This window comes from Theropithecus gelada, chromosome 16 (assembly GCF_003255815.1).
Source record: "Theropithecus gelada isolate Dixy chromosome 16, Tgel_1.0, whole genome shotgun sequence".
Taxonomy (NCBI): Eukaryota; Metazoa; Chordata; class Mammalia; order Primates; family Cercopithecidae; genus Theropithecus; species Theropithecus gelada.
Window position 1 is genome coordinate 23013309 of NC_037684.1, and position 26742 is coordinate 23040050.

The following is a 26742-nucleotide window of genomic DNA, read 5'->3' on the forward strand; positions in this document are numbered from 1 at the left end:
GTTCCATCCTGTGCCACATCAGAGGATCTCTTTGGGGCACCTGGGCTCAGCAAAACAATATTTCCTTTTTCTCCCACTGGGTATAAAACAGTGCCAACTGAGGCTCTGAGCCTCATTAGATAGATCGGGCAAGATGTCAAGCAAAATGCTGTTTACATGTACACCACAGCTCTTCCCAGAGCACTTGGAATCAGGACCAGGACACCTCCAAAGCCTCTTAAATGTTTTTCCTTTCTTTTCTCCTTATATGGCCTTCATGAAGAGTAACTAATTACAATCTGTAAGCAGTAATCACAGTTCATAAACTGTGAGCACAATATAAATATTTTTCCTGAAAGCCAGGTTAGAAGAAATCCTGTCTAAAATGAGATGTAAAACAACAACAGTTGAATTAAATATTCTAACTGAATTGTCCCCAAGCACTGTCAAAAAGAAGAGTGTAATCTATCTCTGTAATAATGGGCGTATTATAGTAGGATCGTTTTCAGCCCATTTCCCCATCCTGCTGGGCAAGATACGGAAAAGGAGCCAACCAAACAGGGAGAAAATAAACAACAAAAAACCCCCAAATCCCAACAAAAAGAACCCACCAATTATTTTGGATGCCTGGTAAACAGCCTGCACCAGAGGATAAGGCTTTTCTGGCTCTCAACTATGCTTTTTTCTCTTTTCATGTGCCTTGTCCTCCTCCCTTGAAACTGCGGGGTGGGGAGGTCTAAAAATAGTCAATGAATCATGGCAGATAATATTGTGCAGTAGTTACATAAACAGCCAGCCTGGGCGCCTGAGCCTTAGGTCGGAACGGAAAATATCTGGGTCAGGGTTGTCACACTGAATAGGGTCCCCCGGAGCCGGCCTTCGGGAGGCGCGGCTGGGGAGGAGGCCTGGGCCTGCGGGCCGGGAGGTGCAGGGGCGGCCTGCGGGAGGGAGCGGAAGTCCCGGGACGGGCGCGGGCAGCGGCGCGAACAGGGCGGACAAGCTCCACGCTCCCTCCCCATGGCCGGGAGTGGGCCGCGGCGACGGCGGCGGCGCTGACAGGCCCCGGGCGGGGCGGGGCAGGCGGGCCTGGGCGGGGGCCTGGGGCTGAGGGGAAGATGAACGCCCTCCTAGAGCAGAAGGAGCAGCAGGAGAGGCTGCGGGAGGCCGCGGCCTTAGGGGACATTCGGGAGGTGCAGAAACTGGTGGAGAGCGGGGTGGATGTGAACTCCCAAAATGAGGTCAACGGCTGGTAAGTGGGGAGCGGGGGAGGCCTAGGGTCAGGGCAGCCGGTCCGAGGCGTGGGGCAGTCAGTCGTGACCTAGGCCCAGAGCTGTCCCCGGACGCCGGGGCTACGGCGAGGCCTGCCACCTCGGGCCTCCGAGATTGTGCCCTCTTGAGGCCAGCCCTGGCCCCCATGCCTCGTGCGGTCAGGAGCGCGTCCTGCCCAAATCCAGGCCCACGTGGTCCACTCGGGGCAGCGCCCGCTGGGACTCTGGTGCCCTACACCCTTCCCCCGCGCCCCCGGCTCACTTGGTCAGAGCGGTGCTGGAGGCTGTGATTCTCAGCGACTAAGCGTTGGAGCTCACCCCAATTCGAGTGTTGAGTTAATTTGCCGTAGGTGCTTCTGGAGAACACATCTTGCAGAGCTAAAAGCATAAGCAACTGATCAAATACGAATTTTATAAACTAGCACGATTTCCTTAGCCAAGACCAGGAAAAAAAAAAAAAAACAACACACATTTGCATCACCATTCTGCTTCTCTTTTGTTTCACTGCAACCGAATTGCGGCTGCTGCCTACAGTTGCCTGTTTGAGGGAAGACTCATTTGTTTATCCTGTCCAGTGTTTTCTTTCTTTTTCTTTTTCTTTCTTGCTTTTCTTTTCTTTTTTTTTTTTTTTGAGACAGGACTTGCCCTGTCGCCCAGGTTGGAGTGCAAGGGCACGGTCTCGGCTCACTGCAACTTCTACCTCCCCTGCTCAGGTGACACTCCTGCCACAGCCTCCCAAGTAGCTGGGAATATAGGCGGGCGCTACCACACCTGGCAAATTTTTGTGTGTGTGTGTGGTATTTTTAGTAGAGATGGGGCCAGGTTGGTCTCAAACTCCAGGCCTCAAATGATCCACCTGCCTCGGCCTCCCAAAGTGCTGGGATTACAGATGTGAGCCTACTGTACCCGGCCTGTTTTCTTATTACAATTTCAAATACAGAATGTCATCCAAGACTTTAGATGTCTGCCTGCAGATTGAATTCTTCCCAATTAAATAAGGAGTCTTATCTTAAGATGTTGCTGGTGGTCAAAACAAGTTACTGAATGTGGCATTATTCCGCCCTCTGTATTTAAAATTTAAAATTTTGATTCAGGTAATGCTTAGCCAGACTATTTTGCTAGCTTAGAGTTGAAGTGAGTTGCACTTTGGGAGGCTGAGGTGGGCAGATGAGGAGGTCAGGAGATCAAGACCATCCGGCCAACATGGTGAAACCCCGTCTCTACTAAAAGTACAGAAATTAGCTGGGCATGGTGGTGTGCGCCTGTAGTCTCAGCTACTTGGGAGGCTGAGGCAGGAGAATCACTTGAACCTGGGAGATGGAGGTTGCAGTGAGCTGAGATTGCACCACTGTACTCCAGCCTGGGCGACAGAGTAAGACTCCACCTCAACAACAACAAAAAAAAGTGAGTTTACATTTTTTTTTTAAGTGGAATCATCCATATTGGAACTGAAAGGGGCAATGGAGAGAGGATCAACCCCAGAGAATAACTTGCCTTAGGCCACATAACTATTAATATGATAGTACCAGAACCATGGTTTCCAGACTGCCTCAAAAGTCTATCTACCTGGGCCTGGCACGGTGGCTCACGCCGGTAATCCCAGCACTTTGGGAGGCCGAGGTGGGCAGATCACGAGGTCAGGAGTTCGAGACCATTCTGGCCAACATGGTGAAACCCCGTCTCTACTAAAACTACAAAAATTATCTGGGGGTGGCGGCACGTGCCTGTAATCCCAGCTACTTGGGATGCTTCGGCAGGAGAATCACTTGAACCAGGGAGTCGGAGGGTGCAGTGAGCCAAGATCACACCACTGCACTCCAGCCTGGCGACAGAACGAGACTTTGTCTAAAAAAAAAAAAAAAAAAAAAAAAAATTCTGTCTACCTGGCAGGACCTGGTGGCTCACGCCTATAATCCCGGCACTTTGGGAGGCCAAGGCAGGAGGATCACTGGAGCCCATAAGTTTGAGACCAGCCTGGGCAACATAGCGAGACCCCCAGTCTCAAAAAAAAAAAATTGTCTACCTAATTTCCCTAAAGAAAGCAGCCTGGATAGCTGACCAGAAAGCCAGGAAACAGAGGATACTACCTTTTTGTTCTGTTTTGTTTACAGGTGTTTGCAAACTTGCTGTTGTGTTATGTATCTTTTCTGAGCATTGCTCTGGTTCAAAGCTGTGAATTACCGTTTTGGCACTGGGAGGCGGTGTTGTGTAGAAGGAGCCTGGTCTTTCCTGCAGGGTCTTCTCCATTCCTGCCTAGACGGGACTTTGCCCATTGCTTCATTTTCTACTTGTTCCAGAAGAGTATTGTGAGCCCTTAATGAGATGAAGCATAAAATAAATAGATAACATTTATCTCGGCTCACTGCAAGCTCCACCTCCTGGGTTCATGCCATTCTCCTGCCTCAGCCTCCCAAGTAGCTGGGACTACAGGCATCTGCCACCACGCCCTGCTAATTTTTTGTATTTTTAGTAGAGATGGGTTTTCACCCTGTTAGCCAGGATGTTCTCCATTCCTGACCTTGTGATCAGCCCGCCTCAGCCTGCCAAAGTGCTGGGATTACAGGCGTGAGCCCCTGCGCCTGGCCAGCACAGATGGGGTTCTAAGTGTTTTATGTGTGTTAGCTTGTTCACCACTACCTGGGGACATAGTTACTGTTCTCTCCATTTACAGATGAAGAAACTGAGGCCCAGAAAGAGTAAGTCATTTCCTCACTTTGCGCAGTGCCCCTTCCCAAGGTCATGGGATTGACAGTAACTAGTGGAGCCAGAAAACGAACCTGGTATCTGATTCCAGACCTACCCTCCTAAACACAATGTCTGCCCCATAGTAGGTGTTTAGTAAAGTGAAGCTGAGGTAGCCTGAAGAGGCTTCTTATAGGTTTTGTGTGTGTTTTTTTTTTTTTTGAGATGGAGTTTCACTCTTGTCACCCAGGCTGGAGTGCAATGCGTGATTTTGGCTCACTGCACCCTCCGCCTCCCGGGTTCAAGCGATTCTCCTGCCTCATCCTCCCGAGTAACTGGGATTACAGGTGTGTGCCACCATGCCTGGCTAATTTTTTGTATTTTTAGTGGAAATGGGGTTTCACCATGTTAGCCAAGCTGGTCTCGAACTCCTGACCTCAGGTGATCCACCCGCCTTGGCTTCCCAAAGTGCTGGGATTATAGGCGTGAGCCACCGCGCCCGTCCTTTTGTAGATTTAATTGGAGGAATTGTCTAATAGGCCTGTCAAATTCAACATATCCAAGATTGAATTCCAAGTCTCGCCTCATCCCTCTACCACCTCAAGCCTGCTCCTCTGAGTCCTCAGCCTCTCAGGGGTGCTCAGGCCAGAACGCTTGGCACCCTGCTTGCCTCCTGCTTGCCTCCTGTCTTTCACAGCTGACATTCAGTCAGCCAATTCTATGAGCTTCACCTTCAGATACAGTCAGAATCTGACTACTTCTCACTAACCCTACTACTACGCCTCTGGTACACCATTGTTTCTCTCGCCTGGATTATTGCAATAGCTTCCTAGCTAGTGTCCTTGCTCCTCAGCTGATATTAAACAGTCTTCTTAACTACACAGTAGTCAGAGGGATCCTGACTTAAAACATAAGTCAGATCATTTCACTCTTCTCAAAAATGGCTCCTATCTCACTCAGTAAAAGCCTACAGGGTCCTACAATGTCTACTTCCTGTTCCCACATCTTCCCTCCTTACCTCTGTGCTAATCTCATGGGATTTGCCCTTCTGCTTACCTTTTTCCCCTGGCCTCCTTGCTTTCCCTGGAATACCAGATAGTCCTGATTCAAGATCTTTGTGTTTTTTTGTCGTCCCACTCTCTTAAATGCTTTCCCTCTAGATATCACATGGTTTGCTTCCTCACCGCCTTCAGATTTTAGTTTAGATGTCACCTTCTTGGCAAGGCTTTTCCTGGGCCCTCAATTTAAAGTTGCACAACCTCTGGCATTCCCTAATGCCTTTCCCTGCTTTACTATTGCTGTCACACTTCATCATCACCTAGCGTACTGCATGCTTTGCTTATTTATTTGCTGATGTCTGTTTCCTCTTCTGTAAAATGGGGGGAATGTTGACAATAGTATTACCTCATGGGTTTAGAGGATTAAATAAGTTAATACATGTAATGCCTTTAGAACAATGTCCAACATGTGAAGCGTTATACCTGTGTTAGCTATTGTTGTTATTTTCTTATTATGAAGCAATGTGCTGGGTAATGGAAAATAAGGTTACCCTCAAAAAACGTACTCTCTTGCATTGCCAAGCAGAATGGTGACTGCTTTCAATTCTTAGTTGATCAGTAACCACAATTTCAGCACCAGTGAGTGATGCCCGGTTGATGAATGACACCCAATACCTCAGGTCTGAAATAGTTTCCAACACTAATAAGATATTCTGACTGCAAATATAAAGCTTAAGGAGTTGAAGTTCAAAGATAGAGTAATCTATCAATTAGATTGATCACTAGTCATTCCCCCACATCAGTTGTAATTCAAGTGTCATGCATACCCCTTGGTTTTAAGGACCAAGGATAATGCTTCATGAAGAACTTGAAAATATTACCTGGCTGCAGGGACTCTGAGTTATGGCTGCCCAGAGCCACACAGCTCTGGACTGTAAATGATGATGACTAAGGCACAGGGCTGTGGGGGCCATGCTATGTTGACTTAACACTGCTTTACATGGGTGGTAGTTTAGCAAGTTGGTTTGTCCCAGAGTCTCTCAGACCCACTGGTAGTAAATTACCTCCTTTACGCTCAAGCTTGCCATGAACAAGTGATCTACTACTAGCAAGTGAGCATTTTATTTCCAAAAGGGAGCATCTTTTTCTCATCATGCTTCATTCATTTTTGAGGGCTCACTTATCATTATAATTGCTCACTTTTTAAGCCTGTGCCACAGACATCCACACACAAACACACTCAAGGCTGCAGTTTGCCCAGAATCAAGGATAGATTAGATCCTTCTACTTCAAGCAAGGTCCACCTTATCCTTAGTTTACTCAGTCGGTACATTTTTTTTTTTTTGAGACAGAGTCTTGCTGTGTTGCCCAGGCTGGAGTGCAGTGGCGCAATCTTGGCTCACTGCAGCCTTTGCCTCTTGGGTTCAAGCAATTCTCCTGCCTCAGCCTCCCCAGTAGCTGGGATTACAGACGTGCACCATCACGCTAATTTTTGGATTTTTAGTAGAGACGGGGTTTCACCCTGTTGGGCAGGCTGGTGTCAAACTCCTGACCTCAAGTAATCCGCCTGCCTTGGCCTCCCTAAGTGCTGGGATTACAGGTGTGAGCCACCGTGCCTGGCCCATTCAGTAAATATTAACTAAGCATGTATATGTGCCAAGCAAACACTTCCTTGCCTTCAGGGAGCTTGATCAAGACTCTTTTCTCCCAAACTTAACAAGACTCTTACTTTTCCCAAATTAGTAATAATTTTGTAATTGCATCATGAAATACACCTTAAAGGAACCTGGATAATCTAATTCTAATGAACCATAATGTAGAATGTCACTCTGAGACATCAGTGGAATTGCTCCCAGCCAGCCAGACATGCTAACTTTCTGTGAGTTACTAAAGCTAAGCCCAGGGCAAATCAGCTTTTTCCTAGAACCATATAAACTTTCCAGATAATTATACTTCCCAGGTTAGTGAACTAACCTTCACTATTGAACATTTGTTCCAAGCTTCATTTCTGTATTTGGCTATAAGAGCTCTGAAGATATTTATCTCAGTTCAATTAGAGAGTTGGTGAAATAAGACATTTCAAAACACAGGGGCGAGAAGTATTTTCCTTCCGTAATATACATTCAGCTTTGGCACCTAGGGATGGATTTAGTTGCTCTGAATCTTTCATTTCTGTTAAGATGGAGTTTTGCCTGCATGCTAATTATGTTTCTGTATAGTATGAAAATAGTAGCCCTTCAGAGTGTACAGAATTGCTTCCTCTGTGTACAATATTGAGTGATTAGTTTTACTTAAATGAGTCTGATATGTTAGAAGAGCCTGTTCTTGAAGAATTTTGGTTGTTGATATATATTTTTTAAGTACCTCAGGAATTAAAGTATATGTGCAATGCCTTATGTTTACGCAGATGAGGATATGTTTGTAGCCTTCTGGAGAGAACTAAAGAAGCCAACTTTTTAAAAATGGAAATTTGGAAATCCTTTGTGTGTGTGTTAAGGAAAGAAAAGTAAGAAGGAAAAAGAAAGTGAGCAACTGGGATTCAGACAAGAATATCTGCTGTCATAATAATAATTTAAGTGACAGAGCAAGCTGCTGATAGGAGATAGTTATTAGCCTGATAATATTGAATCTTCAGGTGGCATATGAAGTGAGTTTCCATAGTCCCTGAAAAGGAATATAGCAATATAAAAATATGTTTCAGAGACTGAGATGATCTAATGAGCGATACTCATAGAGTATACTCCACGTTACCATTGGAGTTAGCCAGCCAGTGAGCTTACCTCCTGGAGGCTATTGAAATTAAAACTCCTAGGTTAAGTTAGTTTTTCTCAGGAACCAGAAATGAGATTTAAAAACAAAATTTAAGCATATTAAATATTTTGATCATCTTCTTTGTGAAAAGTTGAGATTACCAGCCCGGTTACCTGGTTCTAGCTGAACTCTAACAGGCTTGTGTATACATTATTTACTAATGTTTAGAATCTGAAATCCCAAATCACTTCTCCTCTTTTTCATTCTTTTCTTTGGAACAGGACTTGTTTACACTGGGCATGTAAACGAAACCATGGTCAGGTGGTCTCTTACCTGTTAAAATCAGGAGCTGACAAAGAAATTCTTACCACAAAAGGAGAAATGCCAGTCCAGTTAACATCAAGGAGAGAAATCAGGAAGATTATGGGAGGTGAGTCTGTGTTTGGGGGGAACTTTTGATTTCGTTAGACTCATTGAAGACTTGTGGTATTATTGGCTACATTCTTAATGCTGGTCAAACAACTGTTCTATTTTTTTTCTTTCTTCCTTTTTTTTTTTTTTTTGAGACAGAGTTTAGCTCTTGTTGCCCAGGCTGGAGTGCAGTGGCATGATGTCGGCTCACCACAACCTCTGCCTCCCAGGTTCAAGTGATTCTCCTGCGTCAGCCTCCCGAGTAGCTAGGATTACAGGCATGTGCCATCACATCCAGCTAATTTTGTATTTTTATTAGAGACGGGGTTTCACCATGTTGGTCAGGCTGATCTCGAACTCCCGACCTCAGGCGATCCGCCCACCTCGGCCTCCCAAAGTGCTGGGATTGCAGGTGTGAGACACTGCTCCCAGCAACTGTTCTATTTCTAAAAGCAAATTACTATGCCAAGGTAGTAATTCCAGGTTGTTTCTGGGGAGGTCAGCATTGTAAGGTTTTATTTTTTTATTTGTAAAATTTAAGATAATGATGAACATGGTAATCATAAACCTAATGAAATATTCTTTTTTCTTCTGACCTGCAGAGGCAGTAAGCACTGACCAATGTCACATACCAAAAGACACCACTTCCAAAAGACACCTTTTTTTGGTAATTTTGAAAGGACTGTGTAAATGTTCTGTTTTCTTCTTTTTAAGTGGAAGAAGATGATGATGATGATGACAACCTCCCCCAGCTGAAGAAGGAGTCAGAACTGCCCTTTGTTCCCAACTATTTGGCCAACCCAGCCTTCCCTTTTATCTACACACCCACAGCAGAGGATTCAGCCCCGATGCAGAATGGGGGTCCCTCCACACCCGCTGCATCACCCCCTGCAGATGGCTCACCTCCATTGCTTCCCCCTGGGGAACCTCCCCTGTTAGGGGCCTTTCCCCGGGACCACACCTCTTTGGCACTAGTTCAGAATGGTGATGTGTCGGCCCCCTCTGCCATACTCAGAACACCAGAAAGCACAAAACCAGGTCCTGTTTGTCAGCCACCAGTGAGTCAGAGCCGCTCCCTGTTTTCTTCTGTCCCGTCCAAGCCACCAGTGTCTCTGGAGCCTCAAAATGGGGCATATGCAGGACCAGCGCCAGCATTCCAGCCATTTTTCTTCACTGGAGCATTTCCATTTAATATGCAAGGTAACCCCTCATCAGCAAACAGCCTCTGCAACAGGGGAGTTGGTGTCCCGAGAGGTGGGATTTAATGAGGTATTTTGGGTATAATTACAAACTTACAGGAATGTTACATGACTAGTATAAGGAACTCCCTTTACTCAAATTCACAAATTGTTTACCTTTTGCCCTTTTACCCTGATACCGTTCAGTATTCTTTCCATTATATCTTTCCTAAGAACAAGGATATTCTCTTTTATTTGTTTATTTATTTTTGAGACGTAGTTTCACCCTGTCACCCAGGCTGGAGTGCAGTGGTATGATCTTGGCTCACTGCAACCTCCACCTCCCAGGTTCAAGCAATTCTTCTGCCTCAGCCTCCCAAGTAGCTGGGATTACAGGAGCATACCACCACACCTGGCTAATTTTTTTTTTTTTTTTTTTTTAGTAGAGATGGGGTTTCACCATGTTGGCCAGGCTGGTCTCAAACTCCTGACCTTAAGTGATCCGCCTCCCTCAGCCTCCCAAAGTGCTGTGATTATAGGTGTGAATCACCGCACCCAGCCAGGTATTCTCTTATGTAATTACAGTACAAATGACCAAATTTGAGAAATGTAATCTTGAGGTAATGCTGTTCTGTAATCCATAGTCCATGTTTAAATTTTGTCAATTGTCTCAACCACTGCCTTTTATATTCCGTCATCTATTATACGTACTGTCTGTACTATTACAGAAATAGTACTATCTGTACTATTGATACCTATCTGGACTCTCTGTACTCCTCTGCCCCCTGCGCCCTGCCCAGGATCGTATGTTGCCTGTAGTTATCATGTCGTTTTAGTTTCCTTTAATCTGGAATCTTTACCCTTTATCATTTTTGATCTTGATCTTTTTGAAGAGTCCAGGCCAATTATTTTTGTGGGATACGATTTTCAATCATTCTTTCTCTACTTATTAGTTGGTATTTTACTGTAAAGAAGGGCTTTCCCTTCTCTTTCATTAATATCAGTATTGACACATATATCTGTATTTTATTCAGTGGGTTATAATCTGTTACTATCAATTTTCAGTTATTCAGGTTATCCCAGATTTGGCCAGTGGGAGCCCCTTCAAGCTGGTTCTTATGTCCCTTGCAGGTGTCTTCATTGTTCTTGGAGCACTGCCTTACTTTCTGGTGCAGCAAGATGTTCCAGGCTCATAGCATAACTTTTCCTCCTCCCACCCTGGAGTCAGTCATTTCTCCAAGAAGCCCTGGTTCTTTTTGGTGGAGAATGATATTTAGGACACACAGCAAATTTGCCTCCCACTTGGGCCCACCAAGAATGGTATTTAGACACCAGGATGTGGGCACTAGGTGTCCTCATTGCTACAGGTATATCATTTCTTCTAGGCCTGCTAAGAGGACATAGCCAGGAAAGATATCCATATTTCTCTATCAGTGTATATCTTTTTGAGAGTATTAAAAACCACAAGTTCATCCTGATTCTTCCAAATCCAGTCAAATACCATAGGGTACAGCTAGTCTTACTTTTCCTTTTTTCCTAGAAGTAACTCTCTCACTTCCTGTTTTTGAGGAGTTAACTACTATAGGTGCTAACAGTGACCTGGGGTGCCACAAGGGATTCATATACAGGGAACAAAGCAGAACTGCCAAATGTCCAGGGTGCTTGACTTGGGCTGTCTTGGCAGCCAGGTTCAGAATAAAGGAGCAGATTGCTTAGTTCCAAGACCTGTGAATAATAAGACCCCTTCCTCATGAAGGTGCCACATTCACATCAAGTTATACTTTAGCTTTTATTAGTAGCTTGTCATTTGGCTCTTTTACTGTCTTTTTTGCAAGGAGTTTCATATTTTACAAATACCTTTAGGTCCATAATTGTTCAGTCTTTTTAGGGTAACTCACATCCTGCCCATGCCTTCTTTCCAACCTTCTTCCCCCTTCCCCTGTTCATGTATAGTTTGATACCCAAACCTGTTCTTAAGACTTTGCCTCCTTAGCTCCAATGGCAGAAGTAAATTATCCTTCTACACAGCTGGAATGGCTGCCCCTGCCTTGCTCTTACTTTGTGAACCATAGCCTAAAAGTATGGACAACAATGCAGGAAACTGCTCCAGCAGAGCCAGAACTGGGCCTGAGCAAACCCTGCTGGTTACACTTGGTTTTCCCACCAAACAGGTCTGTTTGGCATGATTAAGTGTAACCATCTTCTGGAAAAGATCTTAAATAACAGGGGCTGTGCTGTGCCAGAACTATTCACTAACATTTCTCCTTTTTTTTCTAGAGCTGGTACTCAAGGTGAGAATTCAGAACCCATCTCTTCGAGAAAATGATTTCATTGAAATTGAACTGGACCGACAGGAGCTCACCTACCAAGAGTTGCTCAGAGTGTGTTGCTGCGAGCTGGGTGTTAATCCAGATCAAGTGGAGAAGATCAGAAAGTTACCCAACACTCTGTTAAGAAAGGTAAGAAAAGTCTGTTAAGCATGAATGGCTGCTTTTTGCATTTGGAAAATACCTAGCTCCCTCCTTGGTTATATGAGTTAGTTGAGGAAATAAACAGAGAATAGAAAAGGAGCAAAGAATGATTTTCCAAATGTAATCATTTCCTTCTACTAAGTCTATAGAGACGCTGGCTTTTTTTTTTTTTGGCAAGTCAAGTGAAGCAGTGGGGTGGAGAAGGAACCAAGACATCTGTAACTGGTGTTTGGCCAGTTACATTCTTACAAACTAGTTGGAAACACCTTTGCATTCAGATCAGCCAACAGTGGCATTTTTGGAAGTTGATACCAGAGATAATTTTCTGAATTATCATTCACGTGTTCCTATTTTCGGTTTCTTTAGTGATCTGTAAGGATTAACTTAGTACACTACTAGATGTGCCTTCTGTTTTACAAGTGAAGAACCAAGTTCAGTTACAGAGCAAATCCACATAGATGCATGTGTGGTCCTTCATACATCTCTGGGTTTTTGAACATCAGGTTTCTGGCTTCTCAGGGCACCCGGGAAACTGATCTGTGCATTGCCTCTCCCTTTGCATAGCCTCTCCCTTCGCAGTGTGTGCTCATGCTGTCACAGCTGCTGAGCTGTTTTTAAGGGCTTCCACTTTGCAACCCAATCAGCCTGGGGCCTTAGTTGCACTATCACTGACTTAGCCTGCCACAGGGATTTTTTTTTTTCTTCCAAGTTTTGAAATGAGACAAGATACTGGTATCAATACAGTGCACCAAACATATGGAGACAAGTGGCTCCTGTTAATCTGTTTAACATATTTTTGTTTTAGGACAAGGATGTTGCTCGACTCCAAGATTTCCAGGAGCTGGAACTGGTTCTGATGATAAGTGAAAATAATTTTCTGTTCAGAAATGCTGCATCCACACTGACTGAAAGGCCTTGTTATAACAGGAGAGCTTCAAAACTGACTTACTAATGCAGCAGGGACTTTTATCACTGAGTATTATGACAGTGTGCATCACCTCTGGGCCAAGGACAAGCCATTGATCTAAATGCCTCGGATGCCCAGGAGGGCCTCTGGTGCCACTGCGTAGTATATACTAACATCATTCTGCCAAGGTAGGAAGCCCCTGACCCCCAAGCAGCGGTGCCACTCTTCCAAGCCTCTTGGTGCACAATAAACCTATTGCTTGAAGCTTTGAACAGCTGAGAAGTGGTCTGGAGAGGCAGAAGCTGAAGGTTCTGTATCCAGTGTGTTTTATGTTCAGAATGTAAGAGAGTTGTCTAAGCAGAAGCTGAGAGAGAGCGGAGCCTATTTCTAGCCACTCCTGTTGACAGTGCACCTGAAGGGCCAGGATGTGTTTTTCTTGGTGTTGCATGCTCACAACTCTCCTGACATTGGGAACTTATGAGGGAGGAAGACTGGGGAAAGCACAGATATTGGACAGATGGATTCTAGTGTGACTTGTGACTGTGAGGTTTCCTATAACATATTTATAAATGTTACTCAGGTTAAAAGTATTTAAGAATACAGTTACCTAATTGTAAATATGCTGTTAACCAAAAGAGCTTTCCCTCCCTCACTTTTTCCTTTGTAAACACTCATGACTGCTTCTCTGTTTCTCGAGTCATCTCTGCATTAACTCCCCTTCGTGGTCACTAGAGGGCTCTCTGATGCCTTCTAAAAGAGCAACTGCTTTTTTACAATGCCCCCCACCCCCACCCCCACCCCTCCCATAGAGACAGAGTCTCACTATGTGGCCCAGGCTGGTCTCAAACTTCTGGCCTCAAGTGATCCTCCCGTCCTTGGCCTCCCAAAGTGCTGGGATTACAGGTGTGAGCCACTGCACCCAGCCCACTTTTTTTACTCTGAAGTGATTCCAGTCATCTGTGTGTGTAACTGCATCCTATGAGAAGAGCACAAATATTGCTGTTCCATGTTCTCCACTTTCATTTTCCACTACAAATGAAAAGCAATTTTTGAGACTGAATCTGTTGCTATTTTAAAGGTTATTGTGGGAAACTGAGCTAAAGGAGTTAGCATCTTTATTTTTGTATCAAAGATAAAGGTTATTTTGAAACTATTAGGATTTTTACACAATTCTGAAATCTGTTGCTTTTGTAAACAAATTGTTTGATCTTAGCGATCCCCTTACTACTACCACCAATTCACTTCACAAAGTCAGTTATGAGTTGACCAGACTTTGTTCTGAAAAACAGAAACAAAACACCTGATTAAACTCTTGAGTATGGCATAGGAATTTTTTAAAAGAATGCATTCAAGGATTCTTTTCCTTTCCTTCAGTGTCATTAATGTTAAAAGAGCAGCCACTGTTTTGTTGAAACAAACAGCTAAACTTCAGAAATAAGAACTAGCACACTTAGACAAACAGGAGAGCAGGGGTTTGAAGCCAGCTGTGGAAGAGCATCCCTGCTGTCTTAAGAAGCTTTTTCCCCATAGTGCCTATAGTTTCCAAAGAAACTCAACTTCCTAACTGTGTTAACTTAATTTTATTAGAACACTACAGTTGAGTGAGAACGTGCAGAAGATGTCAACGGAAGAGAATGTTGTGCTAAGATAATGGCCTCCTGCTGCTGCCTAAATGCTGAAATGAGGTTGAGATGTTTTTCAAGGCTAACTTCACGGAATCACTCTGTTTAGTGACTTAATTGTATCCCACCAATTACTGCTGGTGACTTACTCACCCTTGTACAGTGTTTGCATAGCAGAGTGAAGTTTACTTATTACCCTCTTTCTCTTCAGTGCTTTAAAGAAGAAACCTTCCTTGTGTGTGTTTTTTTTGTTTTTTGTTTTTTGTTTTTTTGAGACGGAATCTCGCTTTGTTGCCCAGGCTGAAGTGCAGTGGCATAATCTCAGCTCATTAAAACCTCCGCCTCCCGGGTTCAAGCGATTTTCCTGCCTGAGCCTCCCAAGTAGCTGGGATTGCAAGCATGTGCCACCATGCCTGGCTAATTTCTGTATTTTAGTAGAGACAAGGTTTCACCATGTTGGCCAGGCCAGTCTCGGACTCCTGGCCTCAAGTGATCCACCTGCCTTGGCCTCCCAAAGTGCTCTGATTACAGGTGTGAGCCAGGGCGCCCAGCCCCTCCCTTGTGTTTCAACCAATCGGAAGTGAATTTAACTAGATGTAGTAACCTTTTTTTTCTTTGCTTCTAAAAAAGTTACAGTTTACTGATAAAGTTAAGTCTGGTTCTATCCTAGATGAAATAAATTCAATATTAATTCATGTCTAAGTTACTTGGGTTAAAACACTTTCAGCCACCCAGATTAATTAAAGTGGAGCAGTGAAGGCCCCTGGCTGGGAGATGGCCTCCAGAGGAGCAGCTGCAGGGCATGTTCTAGGCTTAGCGACAGAGGCAAGCAAGGGACTGGTGTCTCCGGTGAGAGGTGGGTTTGATGTGTCTCTGCCCTATGCTGGTCTCTCTTCTCCTTTATAAAATCCTCTGTGGTCAACTGACTCCTGCGTATCGCAGTAGAATAAGACTGCACAGTTGCTGGTAGGTGAGTTTAAAGTCTTAATCTATGCATTCAGAGAAATATTTTTATATGCTTTGTGTAATTTATAACAAGGATTTTTTTTTAGCTTTGTTAACTGTGAATTCACCCCTCCTCCCCCACTGCATATTTAAAGCATGTGTTCACAGTGTGTAAACATTCACTGAAGATTTTTTCTTTGTGCATTGCTGACTGTTCAAACATAACAAGTATTATTAAAATTAAATATTAACTGACCGACCTATACACCTTCGTTTTGGCTTCCTAAACAGCACTATAGTTCTAATCATAGGGGGTTCAAATTGTTGGACAGTCCCAGAGACCAGGCGCTCTGGAGGAAGATTAGAAGGGCCCTCTCTCCACCTGAGCCTCCTCCACATCCCGCTCATACATCCCGCTCATATCCTGTCAGTAGCACCTGGGGACGGATATTTTGTGCGGTGTCTTTCCTTCCAGTTCACAGCAGTCGGCTTCATTTCCCTGGACTAGCTGAGCCAGTTAGATGGAGGTCATCCCTTATTAACCACATTTTTTGATTATCCTATTTACTTTACCCAACTGAGCCTCTCCTTTGGGTTGTCAGCACCTGTCAGGGCCTCAATGAGCTCAGAAGCAAATCCCAAGACAGGAGAGGAAACACAGCCTTACACTTCCAGATCTTTAGCTGAGAATGATGCTGAATGAGTCTGCTTTTCTGTTGGTTCAGGCCAGCTAGCACCTCACAAAGCAGACGTCAAGCCAAATTGGCCTAATAAATCAGAGAGCATAGCAGAGACCTTTTCTTAGCACCACGGAGAGGCAGAATAATTTGGGCATTTGTGCTTTCATACTTGCTTTATCACAGGGATGGAAGTCATCTTCCATATACTCATAAACATCCTGGGCAGAAACAGCCTGCCAAAAAATTGCGATTAACCTTTAACAAATGGTCCTGCAGTACAAGCTGACCCAGAGCATATAGAAAAAACCAATCAGAGGATCCACCTCCATCTGTATCTACTGCAAACCATTTAGGGTTGGGGAGAAAACCACCATCACCCACACCCACTCACATCCTACCAAGACAAAGTTAGGGGAAATGAGAGCGAGACAAGAGACCAGAACACTTAGGAACAAGGAGAAGAGATCCATTCCAAATAGAAGGCCTGTGCCAGGCGGACTCTGACCTGCAGAAAAGGAACTCTTTGTTGGCTTGCTCAAGAAAACAAATTTAATTCACCCCTCACATCTTGTCTGCCAACCTGGGACTGTGGGTGGCTTCTCTCTGGGCAGGAGGTGGCCTCTCAGCTTCTTTGTGCTCACACATTCAGCTTTGGCTGGACTGAGGAAAATGAATGACTTGGAGGCCTCACCGGTTATAGGAACTGTCTGGAACAGACTTCAAAATAAGCAAGGAAGTAAAGCATCATGTACTTCTTAGTCCCTAGAGAAACAGGCGTAGAGGGCTGAGGGATGACATGAACGTGGAGGTGTTCAGAGCAGCTTTCCCGAGAGGCCCCAGGTCAGATTTCAGGGCCTTTCTCACCTTTTACAATATCTGCACAGCAGAGCAGGAACTACTGGCAATTACCCAGGGAATTTTGGCCGTGAAGGCAATATTTGCAGCCAAGAGCTCTTGGGTCTGAAGTTCAGGTAACTACAACCATGTACATGTGTAGAAAATCTTCCTCTTGGCCTCCTGCAAAGATCCTAATCCCCAAACCTTGTGAACAAGCACAAAAAGACTAGTGTGTATATATTGTTGACCATGTCGTTTTATTCATCAGTACTCCATTTTTAATGGATTCAGGCAGCAGTCCCCAGAGGACAGGACGGAATTCCTAGGGGTGGCCTGGCCCAGCCACAGTCTTCTATTCCAGGAGGAAAAAGCTTTTTATTAAAAAACAGAAACTAAACTTTAGAAAATATGAAAAATCAGAGGGAGAACAGAGGTCATTTCATGAAATCGTTATTTGAAAACAGTGTAGTGTGCAAATAATACTCGTTTGGGAATCAGGAGACTGGGGACTAGTCTAACTGTCTCAAACTAGCTGTGACCTTAGGCATGTCATTTACCTCTTAGGGCTCCTTTCGTCATCTAAAGCATTCAGCACAGTTACTCTGTGAGGCTTTACAGGTGCAAAATCTTAAGGTGCCCCCAATGTTTGCCATCAAGTCCATTCTGTGGACATATTTGGTGTCATTTCCTTCCTGATGAAAACCAGGAAAGGCCAGGAGGAAATCCCAGGAATATATTTTAGGCAAGTCCAGCATCTCTGGCCATCCCGTAGAAGATGCCTCTAGCTGCAATGAGGTTGGCTGGAGAATCAAATTCAGCTACTACTCCTTTGTCCAGGACCAGGACCCTAGTCAAAAAAGAGAGAAGTGGTCAGGTTTCCATCAGCCCTGACCTGGTCACATCGTCTAATCCTGCTCTTCTGGGTACTTGCTCAGGCCCACAGTGACATGCCAACCCACCCAGCACAGCCGCCGCACCACATGTGCACGCTTGCAAGGCCGGTTATTTTAGCCATTCTGTTAGTTCTGGCAAGTGAAGCGGTTTCTGGGATCAAACACCAGGTCCTATTCATCTCTGCTAGTTGGGGCTCTGAAAACCTTCCCTAATGAGCCCTTCCCCTTGCCGGGGTCACAGGACTTCAGCAGGCTGTGCGCAGGGAGCCACGGGCCTGTGCGCTGGGCTCTGTGCACATCCATCTGCTTTGTGTCGGCTCAGAAAAGCACACAGCAGGAAACCAGCTGCAGCAAGGCTGACACTGGAATCTGGGCCTTGGGCTGCAAATCTGGCGGCGGCTGCTGCTGCTGCTGCTGCTGCTGCTCGGTGGGTCTCCAGCTCACACACAAATAGCCAGGCCTGGGCCCGGGGTTAGAATCTCCCACCAACCACTCACCGGGTGCACCTGGTACAAGGCCAGTGGGCTGGCTCCACCAGGGTATGGCAGGAGGGGAAAGGGCTCTCCCCAGCCTGGAGAAGTGCTCCTCCATGGGAGGGGGCTGACTGCATTCTGATTCTCAGCCTACTGGGCTCTCCCACATGTGTCCTGAGAAGGACTGTGTCTGTGACATCACTGCCTGGCCACTGCCCCCCAATCCCAACCCCAATCCAAAATCAAGGTCTTCAGTGGCTTTTGATTGCTCTTGGGTAAGGACTGAATGCTCTTCCATGGTCCTCAAAGTGCAGCACAGTGCGGCCTGTTCTCCACCCCCATCTTGGTTCTACTGCCTCCCTCCCATGCACTCCAGCCTCCGGTACCCTCCTGCCTTGGGGCGTGTGTTGTATCCTTTGCCTGCAATTTTCAGCTCGCTCCCTACCTTGTTGCCTCACCTCCATCCTCCAACTCATTCTTTCAGGCTTGGCTGGTGCATCCCTTCCTTAGAGGAGAAAGTGCACTGGCCACCCTGTGTGGATAGCCTTTTTCTGGCCTGCACACACAGGCCTTTGCTTCCTTCCTGTGGGTCCTATTTACACGTCATTATTTGATTAATTTCTGCTTGTTCCACTAGAATGAATGAACTCCCAACCTCCAAGGTCGCTCCAAGCTCCCCACCCTAGGGCTGCTGGTGAATGAAACAGTTTTGGTTAGGCCTGGGAACAGGTCCTCTGAGGCCAGCCCTGTCCCTCCTCCAAACCCAGGGCTCAGCACTTGCTGCCCACCCTCCCTTCTTCCAGTGGGGTCCTAAATGGGAGTAGCGGGTAAGGGTAGGAGAGGGATGGAACAGACAGAGGGTAGCATCAGGCATTCTCAGCTTGGCTCCCAAGACACTGCTGGCTACATGGGGGCACTTCCAAGAGAGACAAGATCTGACCCATTGCCCTGTCCATGGCACCCTCCCCACCCCACCATCCTGCAAGTGTTTCTTGAGTAAATGAAGGCCTGTTGGGTTATTCCCACTATACTCCTTCAAAAGAAACTTCTCTGAGCCTCCTGCCTCCTCTTCCCTTCTAGTTTCTAGGGAGCGCAGCCTGCCAGGCCAGGGCCAGTTCACTCCCGTGAGGCTTCTGAGTCACCCAGCCCTCTCTCCTCAACCTCCAGCACCACACCTTGACATCTGGCACAGTGAGGGAATGGTCTGCCTCTCCAAGGAAGCCACAAGCTTCTGAGGGCATGGCCCCTTCCCTCATCCTTGGAGGGCCTAGTGCAAGAATTAGAGCAAGGGGCTGGGGAGGACACTGTCATTTCTCAGGATCACCTGCAGTTTAAATACCTTTCATTGACTTTTGGTTTTTTTGAGACAGAGTCTGGCTCTGCACCCAGGCTAGAGTGCAGTGGCGTAACCTCTGCCTCCTGGGTTCAAGTGATTCTCCTGCCTCACCCTCCTGAGCAGCTGGGACTACAGGTCCCTGCCACGATGTGAGGCTAATGTTTGTAGTTTTAGTAGAGATGGGGTTTCACCATGTTGACCTGGCTGGTCTTGAACTTATGACCGCAAATGATCCGCCTGCCTCGGCCTCCCAAAGGGCTGGGTTTACAGATGTGAGCCACTGTGCCCAGACTTCATTGACTACGACAATCCCACGAAGCATCATTTTCATTTGAAACAGGCTCAGAAAGGTTTTGCAAATTGCCCAGGGTCACACAGCAGCCTGAGACTCTGAACCCTCTGGCTCAGACACAGTGCTCTCCCCACAAGGCTCAGCTCCTCATGGTGCTGTCAGGGTCCAGCTGCTACCTGAGCTGCTGCTTATCTGCAACCAGAGTGGCTGTGAGACACCAATGAGGTGAGGGACATGCAGGCACTCTGCCAGCAGGTTTCTCAGGAAGTGATGAGACTCAGCATGAAGCCTCCAGTTCCCTTTACATCGCCTCACGGAGGAGGCAGGATGCAAGTGGCCTGCACACAAATGCAGTGCCTGTGGAGCCCAGTGTGCCCTTCCCCATGTGTTAGAAAATGTTATTGTTGGTGCTGGGCATGGTGACTCACACCTGTAATCCCAGCACTTTGGCAAGTGGATCACTTGCGGTCAGCAGTTCGAGACCAGCCTGGCCAACATGGTGAAACCATCTCTACTAAAAATACAAAAATTAGCCGGCTGTGGTAGTGCATGCCTGAGGTTGCAGTGAGCCACTGCACTCCAGCCTAGGCAATAGAGCAAAACTCTGTCTCAAAAAAAAAAAAAAAAAAAAAAGAAGAAGAAAAATAAATGAAAATGTCATTGTATACCCCACCCCTGAGCCCAGGCCACCCCACTCTGGTCTGCCCCTTATCTAGATCTCGGGAAACTCTGCTCTGCCCACCATGCCCTAGCAATCCCAGGAACATTCCCTTGTTCGATGATCCTAATCTGCCCTGCCCACTCCTGATGCCCCAGGTGGCCCCACCAGTTCCCCACTGCTCGGGTTTCCATGTCCCACCTGGTGTAGTCCATGATAGTGTTAAGCCGGTGTGCGATGGTCAAGACAGTGCAGGTATCAAACTGGGTGCGGATGGTAGCCTGGATGAGGTTGTCAGTCTCGAGGTCGATGGCAGCTGTGGCCTCGTCTAAAACCAGGATGCGGCTCTTGCGGAGCAGGGCTCGGGCCAGGCACACGAGCTGCCTCTGGCCCACGCTGGGAGTGGAGAAGGTAGGCATTTCCAGCTAGGGGCCTCCCACCTGCCTCCAGGCCTCATTCCCAGACCTGTTTCACTCCTCAGCAGCCCAGGACTGGTTTTCTGTCTGACTTTTCCCATTTCTGCCACAGCCCAGCCCTCTGGAACGGAGCAGAGGTCTGGACACCATTGGGATAATGAGGGGCTTGGGGAACGAGCCAGTGCTAAAAGGCATTGTGAAATCCCTGGTCTGCTCTTGGCACCCTTGGCCTCCTCTCTCGGTGCTTTCTTCCCCATCCTTGCTTTTCAACTAGTGTCGTGATGTTTCTCTGCTTCACTCTATCAGTCATTTACACCTTAGTAAGAACATGCTTGCATGGCTCTTCTCGGATATTTGCAAATAGGCCACATGATGCCATCTTGCTGAGCCTAATATCACACAATTCAGGCAGTCACCTCCCACCCCATAGGGGATACAGACCAGGGCTCTGCTTCAGGGACAAGAAAAGGGCAGGGCAGCGGAAGACCCCGGGACTCTTTGTGTCTGGTCACTGAGGAGGTAAAGGAGGGGCAGGACACACGCCTTCAGCCTCCTGCCGTGGAAGCCAGAGCCAGCAGACAAAATGAGGCTGTGTTCCCAACCACAGAGGCCGCAGCATCCGCACATCCAAGGACAAATACCTCAGCCCTTCCCAAAGGCGTGAGTCACCACAGCCGGAGTAAAGTCCAGCCTCTTTCCCTGGCCCATTCCCGCAACTAATGAAGGTTTTGGCAGTAGAATGAGCCGCCGGATAGAACTCAGGGCTGATTTATGGTGGAACTGGCACAGGACACAGGTTATACTTAAAGTGGCTACAAGCTCAGTGAGGGAGGAGGGGAGCTGCTTTCTGTCTCTGATCCTGGCATGTGTCAGGGTGGGGCATGCTCTGGGGGAAGTGTTAAGAGCAAGCAGGTGAGAAGAATGGATCAAGCAAGAGATAGTCATGGGGCACAGGGTCTGGAGAAACCATGTTTGTCCACCAGCCACCCCCACGTGGTTATGTAAGTGAGAGCCAGTTACGATGCCCATTTAGTCTTAAGGGCTGCCTGGGTGGCAAGGGAGTCCCACCAGTTGTCCAGGTGAGGGACGTGACTGATACAGCAAGGAAAGGTTTGGGACAGAGCCAGAGTCCCCGCTCTGCCTCTTACCAGCTGAGCTGCTACGGGGAAATCATTTCAAACTGTGGAGCCTCGTTTCTGGCCCACAGGACCACGGTAAAGATTAAAGGAGAAAATGGAGGCCAGAGTGCTTTCAATATTGTTCAGTGCTGGGCAAATGTAAAGTTTTGTTTATTTTTTTCTTGAGACCAAGTCTTGCTCGGTCGCCTAGACTAGAGTGCAGTGGCAAGATCTTGGCTCACTGCAACCTTTGCCTCCAAGGTTCAAGCGATTCTCCTGCCTCGGCGTCTCAAATAGCTGGTGCCCACCACCACACCTAGCTAATTTCTGTGTGTTTAGTAGAGACAGGGTTTCACCATGTTGGCCAGGCTGGTCTTGAACTCCTGCCCTCAAGTGATCCGCCTGCCTTGGCCTCCCAAAGTGCTGGGATTACAGGCGTGAGCCACTGCGCCCGGCCTTGTTTTAGTTTTTGAGGTCTGGGGAGGCTGCATGAGTATGGACTGAATATAAAAATGAAAATAGGGAGGAGGAGGAGGAGAAGAGGGAGGGAAGGGAGGAGGGGAAGAGCTGACATTTCACAGGAGCGCATCCAAGCGAAGCGCTTTTCCTGTCATCACACTGACCCTAACACTGCTCTGTCCAGATGGTAGCCACTGGCCCCATGTGGCTATTAGCACTTGAAATGTGACTAGTCCAAATTGAGACATTCTGTAAATGTGAAATGCACACTGGATTTCAAACTTGTATGAAAAAAACGCAAAATATTTCTAATACTTTTATATCAATAATGTGTTGAAATAATAATATTTTAGATATACTGGGCTAAATATAGTATTATAGTTTATTTCACTTGTTTTTCCTTTTTAAAAAGTGTGGCTATGAGAAAAAAACATTAGTTACGTATGCATGGCTTGCATTGTTTTTATTGGGCAGCATAATGCAGAGGTATGGACTGTTATTATCTGCCTTTTAGAGTGAAAGAAAAGCAGGCACAGAGAGGTTAAGCAACTTGCCCCAAATCACACAGCTAGCACAGGTATAGGTATCTCCAACCTTTAGACTCAGTAAGAGGTGACTACTGGCCTCTCCGATGCATAGCCCAGTGGCTGAGGACATAAAATCTGGGGCTGTAAGAAAGCTCTGGAGGGAAAAGGGCTTCTTCTCACCTGCTCCATGGGTTCCATCCAGAACTATGCTCCCCAGCCCAAGCACAGCCTCCACAACCTCACTGAACTGGTTCTCCCAGAGCTGGTTCAAATCCCAGACCTGCCTTCTCCCAGCTGTGCAACTTAGGTTTACCATCTCTGAGCCTCAGTTTCCTGATCGGTGAAGTGGGATCACGGACCACCGCTGGGGCTTGTGTGAGGAGTCGGCGGGACAATACACCGTGCCGGGCACACAGAATATGCTCAATACAAAAGGACAGCCCTGTGTACATCCTGGCTGGCCTCATCTCTGTGTCATTGGTGTCAGGTTTCCCAGCATCTGCCAGGGTTCCCCGGGGAGGGCTGCAGTTCCTGACCTCTCCACTCCCAGCGTTTACCTGAGATTCTCCCCACCCTCAGAGCACTGGAAGTCCAGGCCTGCCGGCTGGGAGCTCACAAACGTGTGCAGGTGGGACAGCTCCAAGGCCTGCCAAATGTCTTCCTCTGAGTATCTGCCAAAGGGGTCCAGGTTCATGCGCAGGGTCCCCGAGAACAGGATGGGGTCCTGGGGATACAACGTGGCCTCAGAGGCAGGCAGCTTAGGCACTATAAGGAGCCATGGGCCCCAGGTCCAGGGAGGAAGAGAGGGATTAAGGTGGCAGCACTCCTACTCTGTCCCTAGCTCCCCAGAGGAGACAATGGCCAAAGAGATAGAAAATTGCCTGTGGGGGAGTGATAAACCTCAGCTTTGCCAATCACGAAGACCTCTGCTGAGGCGGGAACCAGATCCACTAATCTGACTCCAGAGTGTCCACTCGGCATAAAAAAAACATCCCAGAGAAGACAGAAAAAGTGAAATGTAATTAGAGCTGGTAAAGAGACCGGGACAGAGTCTCAGGGGATGGGGTTCTTGGAGGGGTCCTTCCCCATGTGCTGGCCCAGGAGGTCAAAGGACAGGGCCTGACTGGGCAGAGCAAGTCTGAGCTTTCCAGATCTGGGGGTGGCTCATTGGTGGCTCTGCTCTGTGCTGTCTGTCCCTCCCCACCTGCTGAAGCCTCTGATACTGGGGTCCCAGTCTCCATCCTCAAGCTACAGAACAGGGTGGGGCCTGCCTCCAGGGCCGTTGGTGAGTGTGGCCAGTCCATGCCAGGCTCGTACCTGCGGGATGATGGTCAGCTGAGAGCGCAGGTCATGGAGGCCGATGTCTGCCACATTGAGGCCGTCGATGAGGATTTCACCCTTTGCCGCCTCCAGGATGCGGAACAGGCAGAGGGTCATGGAGGACTTGCCAGCCCCAGTGCGGCCCACAATCCCCACCTGGACGGGAAGGAAAAGGGCTCTCAGGGGGAAGCTGAGAGGTCACAGGCGCATCTCCAGGACTCCCCTGGAGGTCGAACAAACATCTGACTGGAGCACTTGCTCTCTCAAAAGACCCAAGCTCCCCACAAGGGCTGTGGCCATGTCCACAGGCACGAACACACATGCAGGTCCGCCCATCACACACGTACCTTCTCGCCACCGTGCACTTGCAGACTCAGGTCTCTCAGCACCAGATCTAGGCCTGGCCGGTAGCGCACAGAATAATTCCGGAACTCCACCTCCCCACGTGGGGGCCAACCTTTGGGAGGGCGGCTGCCTTCCACCACCCAGGGTGCCTGGCAGGAGGGGCAGATGGGGTTGCATTACCTCCTGCCCAGTGCAGCCCTCTCTCACCTTTCAGTCTCTCTTCCCCAAGACCCCTCAATCCTCCCCCACTATGGTCCCTGGGAGGGTCCTTGGCACCCCTATAGCTCAGCCTTGTGTTCAATGACCCCTTTATCCCTCTAACTTTATTCTCCACAAATCTACTCCAACACTCCCCTGTCCTTCCCCTCCCAGTCTCCCTGCTTGCCTGTGTTCCTTTTTCAATTTTTGAGAGACAGGGTCTCAATCATGGTTCATTGCAGCCTTGAACTCCTGGGTTCCAGTGATTCTCCTCCCTCAGCCTCCCTAGTAGCTAGGACTACAACAGGCACATGCCACCATGCCTGGCTAACTTGTTTTGTTCTGTGACAAGTCCTTATTCTGTCACTCAGGCTGGAGTGCAGTGGTGCGATCACAGCTCACTGCAACCTTGACTTCCTGGGCTCAAGCCATCCTCCTGCCTCAGCCTCCTGAGTAGCTAGGACTACAGGCCTGTGTCAGCATACCTGGCTAATGTTTTAAAGAGAAACGCTGAAGAGACTGTGTCTTGCTGTGTTGACCAGACTGGTCTCGAACTCCTAGCCTCCAGGGATCCTCCTGCCTAGGAGGATTCCCAAAGTCCTGGGAATACAGGTGTGAGCCACTGTGCCACACCTTATATTCCTTGAAGTGCCCTCCCTGCCTGCCCTAACTCCCCCTCTTATTACCTTTACCCATTCATTGTTACAGGGTGGCAGCCCAGTGCCAGGCAGTGGGGATACAATGGTATCCCCATTGAAACAGTCCTCACCCTCATGAGACTTACGTTCTAGTAGAGGGAGGCATATAATCAACAAACAGATAAGCAAATCTATACAATGTAAGAAGTGATGAGTGCTAGGGGCCAAGAAGTGCTTAGTGTTGCTGCTTTATCCAAGGTGGTCAGGGAAGGCTTCCTGGAGGAGGCAAAGACTGTAGTAAAGACCTGAAGGAGGCGAGGGAAGAAGCCAAGTGGATATCAGGAGGGAGGGCATGCCGGGCAGAGGAAACAGCAGGCATAAATGGCTCTAGGTGTGTTCTGGAGCACAGCAGCAAAGGCGAGAGGTAAGAGGCTGAGGCAGTGGTGGCCCCATCATGTAGGGCCTTGCAGGCCATTGTAAGCACTATGTTTTTTTTTTGGTTGTGTGTGTTTTTTTTTTTTTTTTAAACTCTGATTAAGATGCAAAGCCATTAGAGGGCTGTACACAGAGAATGACGTGATCTGATTTTTTTTTTTTTTTTTTTTTTTTTTTTAAATCTCTTGGCTGCTACAAGCAGAATAGACTAGCAGGGCATAAGATGATGGTGGCTTTGAGATAGGACTGGCCACATAACTTGGGAGGCCCAGTGCAAAATGAAAACCTGAGGCTTCTTGTTGAAGAATGATGGAGAATGTCAAGGCGCTGACGGCAGAGCATTACTCTAAACGCGCAGCTCTTCTGGGAATGGAGACCCTGCGACTGCTCAGGCTATGTTCCCGTGGAGCCAGCCCTGTTTCGAGGCAGGTTCTCCTCGTGGCCAGAGGTGAAAAAGCAGAGCAGCAGGCGCAGACTGGTCTCGCGAGGAGGCACTGGAGAAGAGAACGGGCCATGGGGTGGAGGGCAGACATGTATAGGATACAGAGACAGGAGCACGGGTATCCCTGCAGTAACGGGGCTGCTAGACATGAAGCGGGGGAACTGGAAGCTCCCAGAGAGTGAGGGGTGAAGGGCTGGAGGGTGATGCCTGGGGAAGCCAGGCTGGGGTCAGGCAGGTGGACTGGCAGGTGCAATGCAGGCCACAGAATCCACAAGGACTCCAAGAAGAAGGGAGAGGTCATTTTATTGGGACGTTGCTAAGAGGTTGAATTAGATGAGAACAGAAAAGCATCCCCTGGATTTGGAACCAGGAAGGTCACTGGAGGAGCTGTCTCTGTGGAGCGAGGGCCAGAAAGAGGACTGCAGGAGGCAGATGAGATCAAGGCTGATGAGGAAGTGGATGG

The 26742-nt window shown here is 47.6% G+C and overlaps 2 protein-coding genes across 2 annotated transcripts in view; one reads left to right on the top strand and one right to left on the bottom strand.

The window, feature by feature from the left end:
• The first annotated feature begins 844 nt into the window (after positions 1–844).
• ANKRD40 (ankyrin repeat domain 40) lies at positions 845–15471 on the top strand. Its single transcript, XM_025361864.1, has 5 exons — positions 845–1228; positions 7960–8108; positions 8804–9289; positions 11545–11726; positions 12544–15471. The coding sequence occupies exons 1-5, from the start codon at positions 1095–1097 to the stop codon at positions 12688–12690; spliced, it is 1098 nt and encodes a 365-aa protein (XP_025217649.1). The 5' UTR covers positions 845–1094; the 3' UTR covers positions 12691–15471.
• Positions 15472–16970: 1499 nt separating this feature from the next.
• The window catches only part of ABCC3 (ATP binding cassette subfamily C member 3), a 56811-nt gene continuing 47039 nt past the window's right edge, over positions 16971–26742 (bottom strand). Inside the window, exons 27-31 of the mRNA XM_025361863.1 lie at positions 24569–24715; positions 24219–24377; positions 23459–23625; positions 20583–20777; positions 16971–17576 (exon numbers count right to left, since the gene is read on the bottom strand). Coding sequence (XP_025217648.1) covers positions 17468–17576; positions 20583–20777; positions 23459–23625; positions 24219–24377; positions 24569–24715 — 777 coding nt within the window. The 3' untranslated portion in view covers positions 16971–17467. The remainder of the gene's footprint in view (positions 17577–20582; positions 20778–23458; positions 23626–24218; positions 24378–24568; positions 24716–26742) is intronic.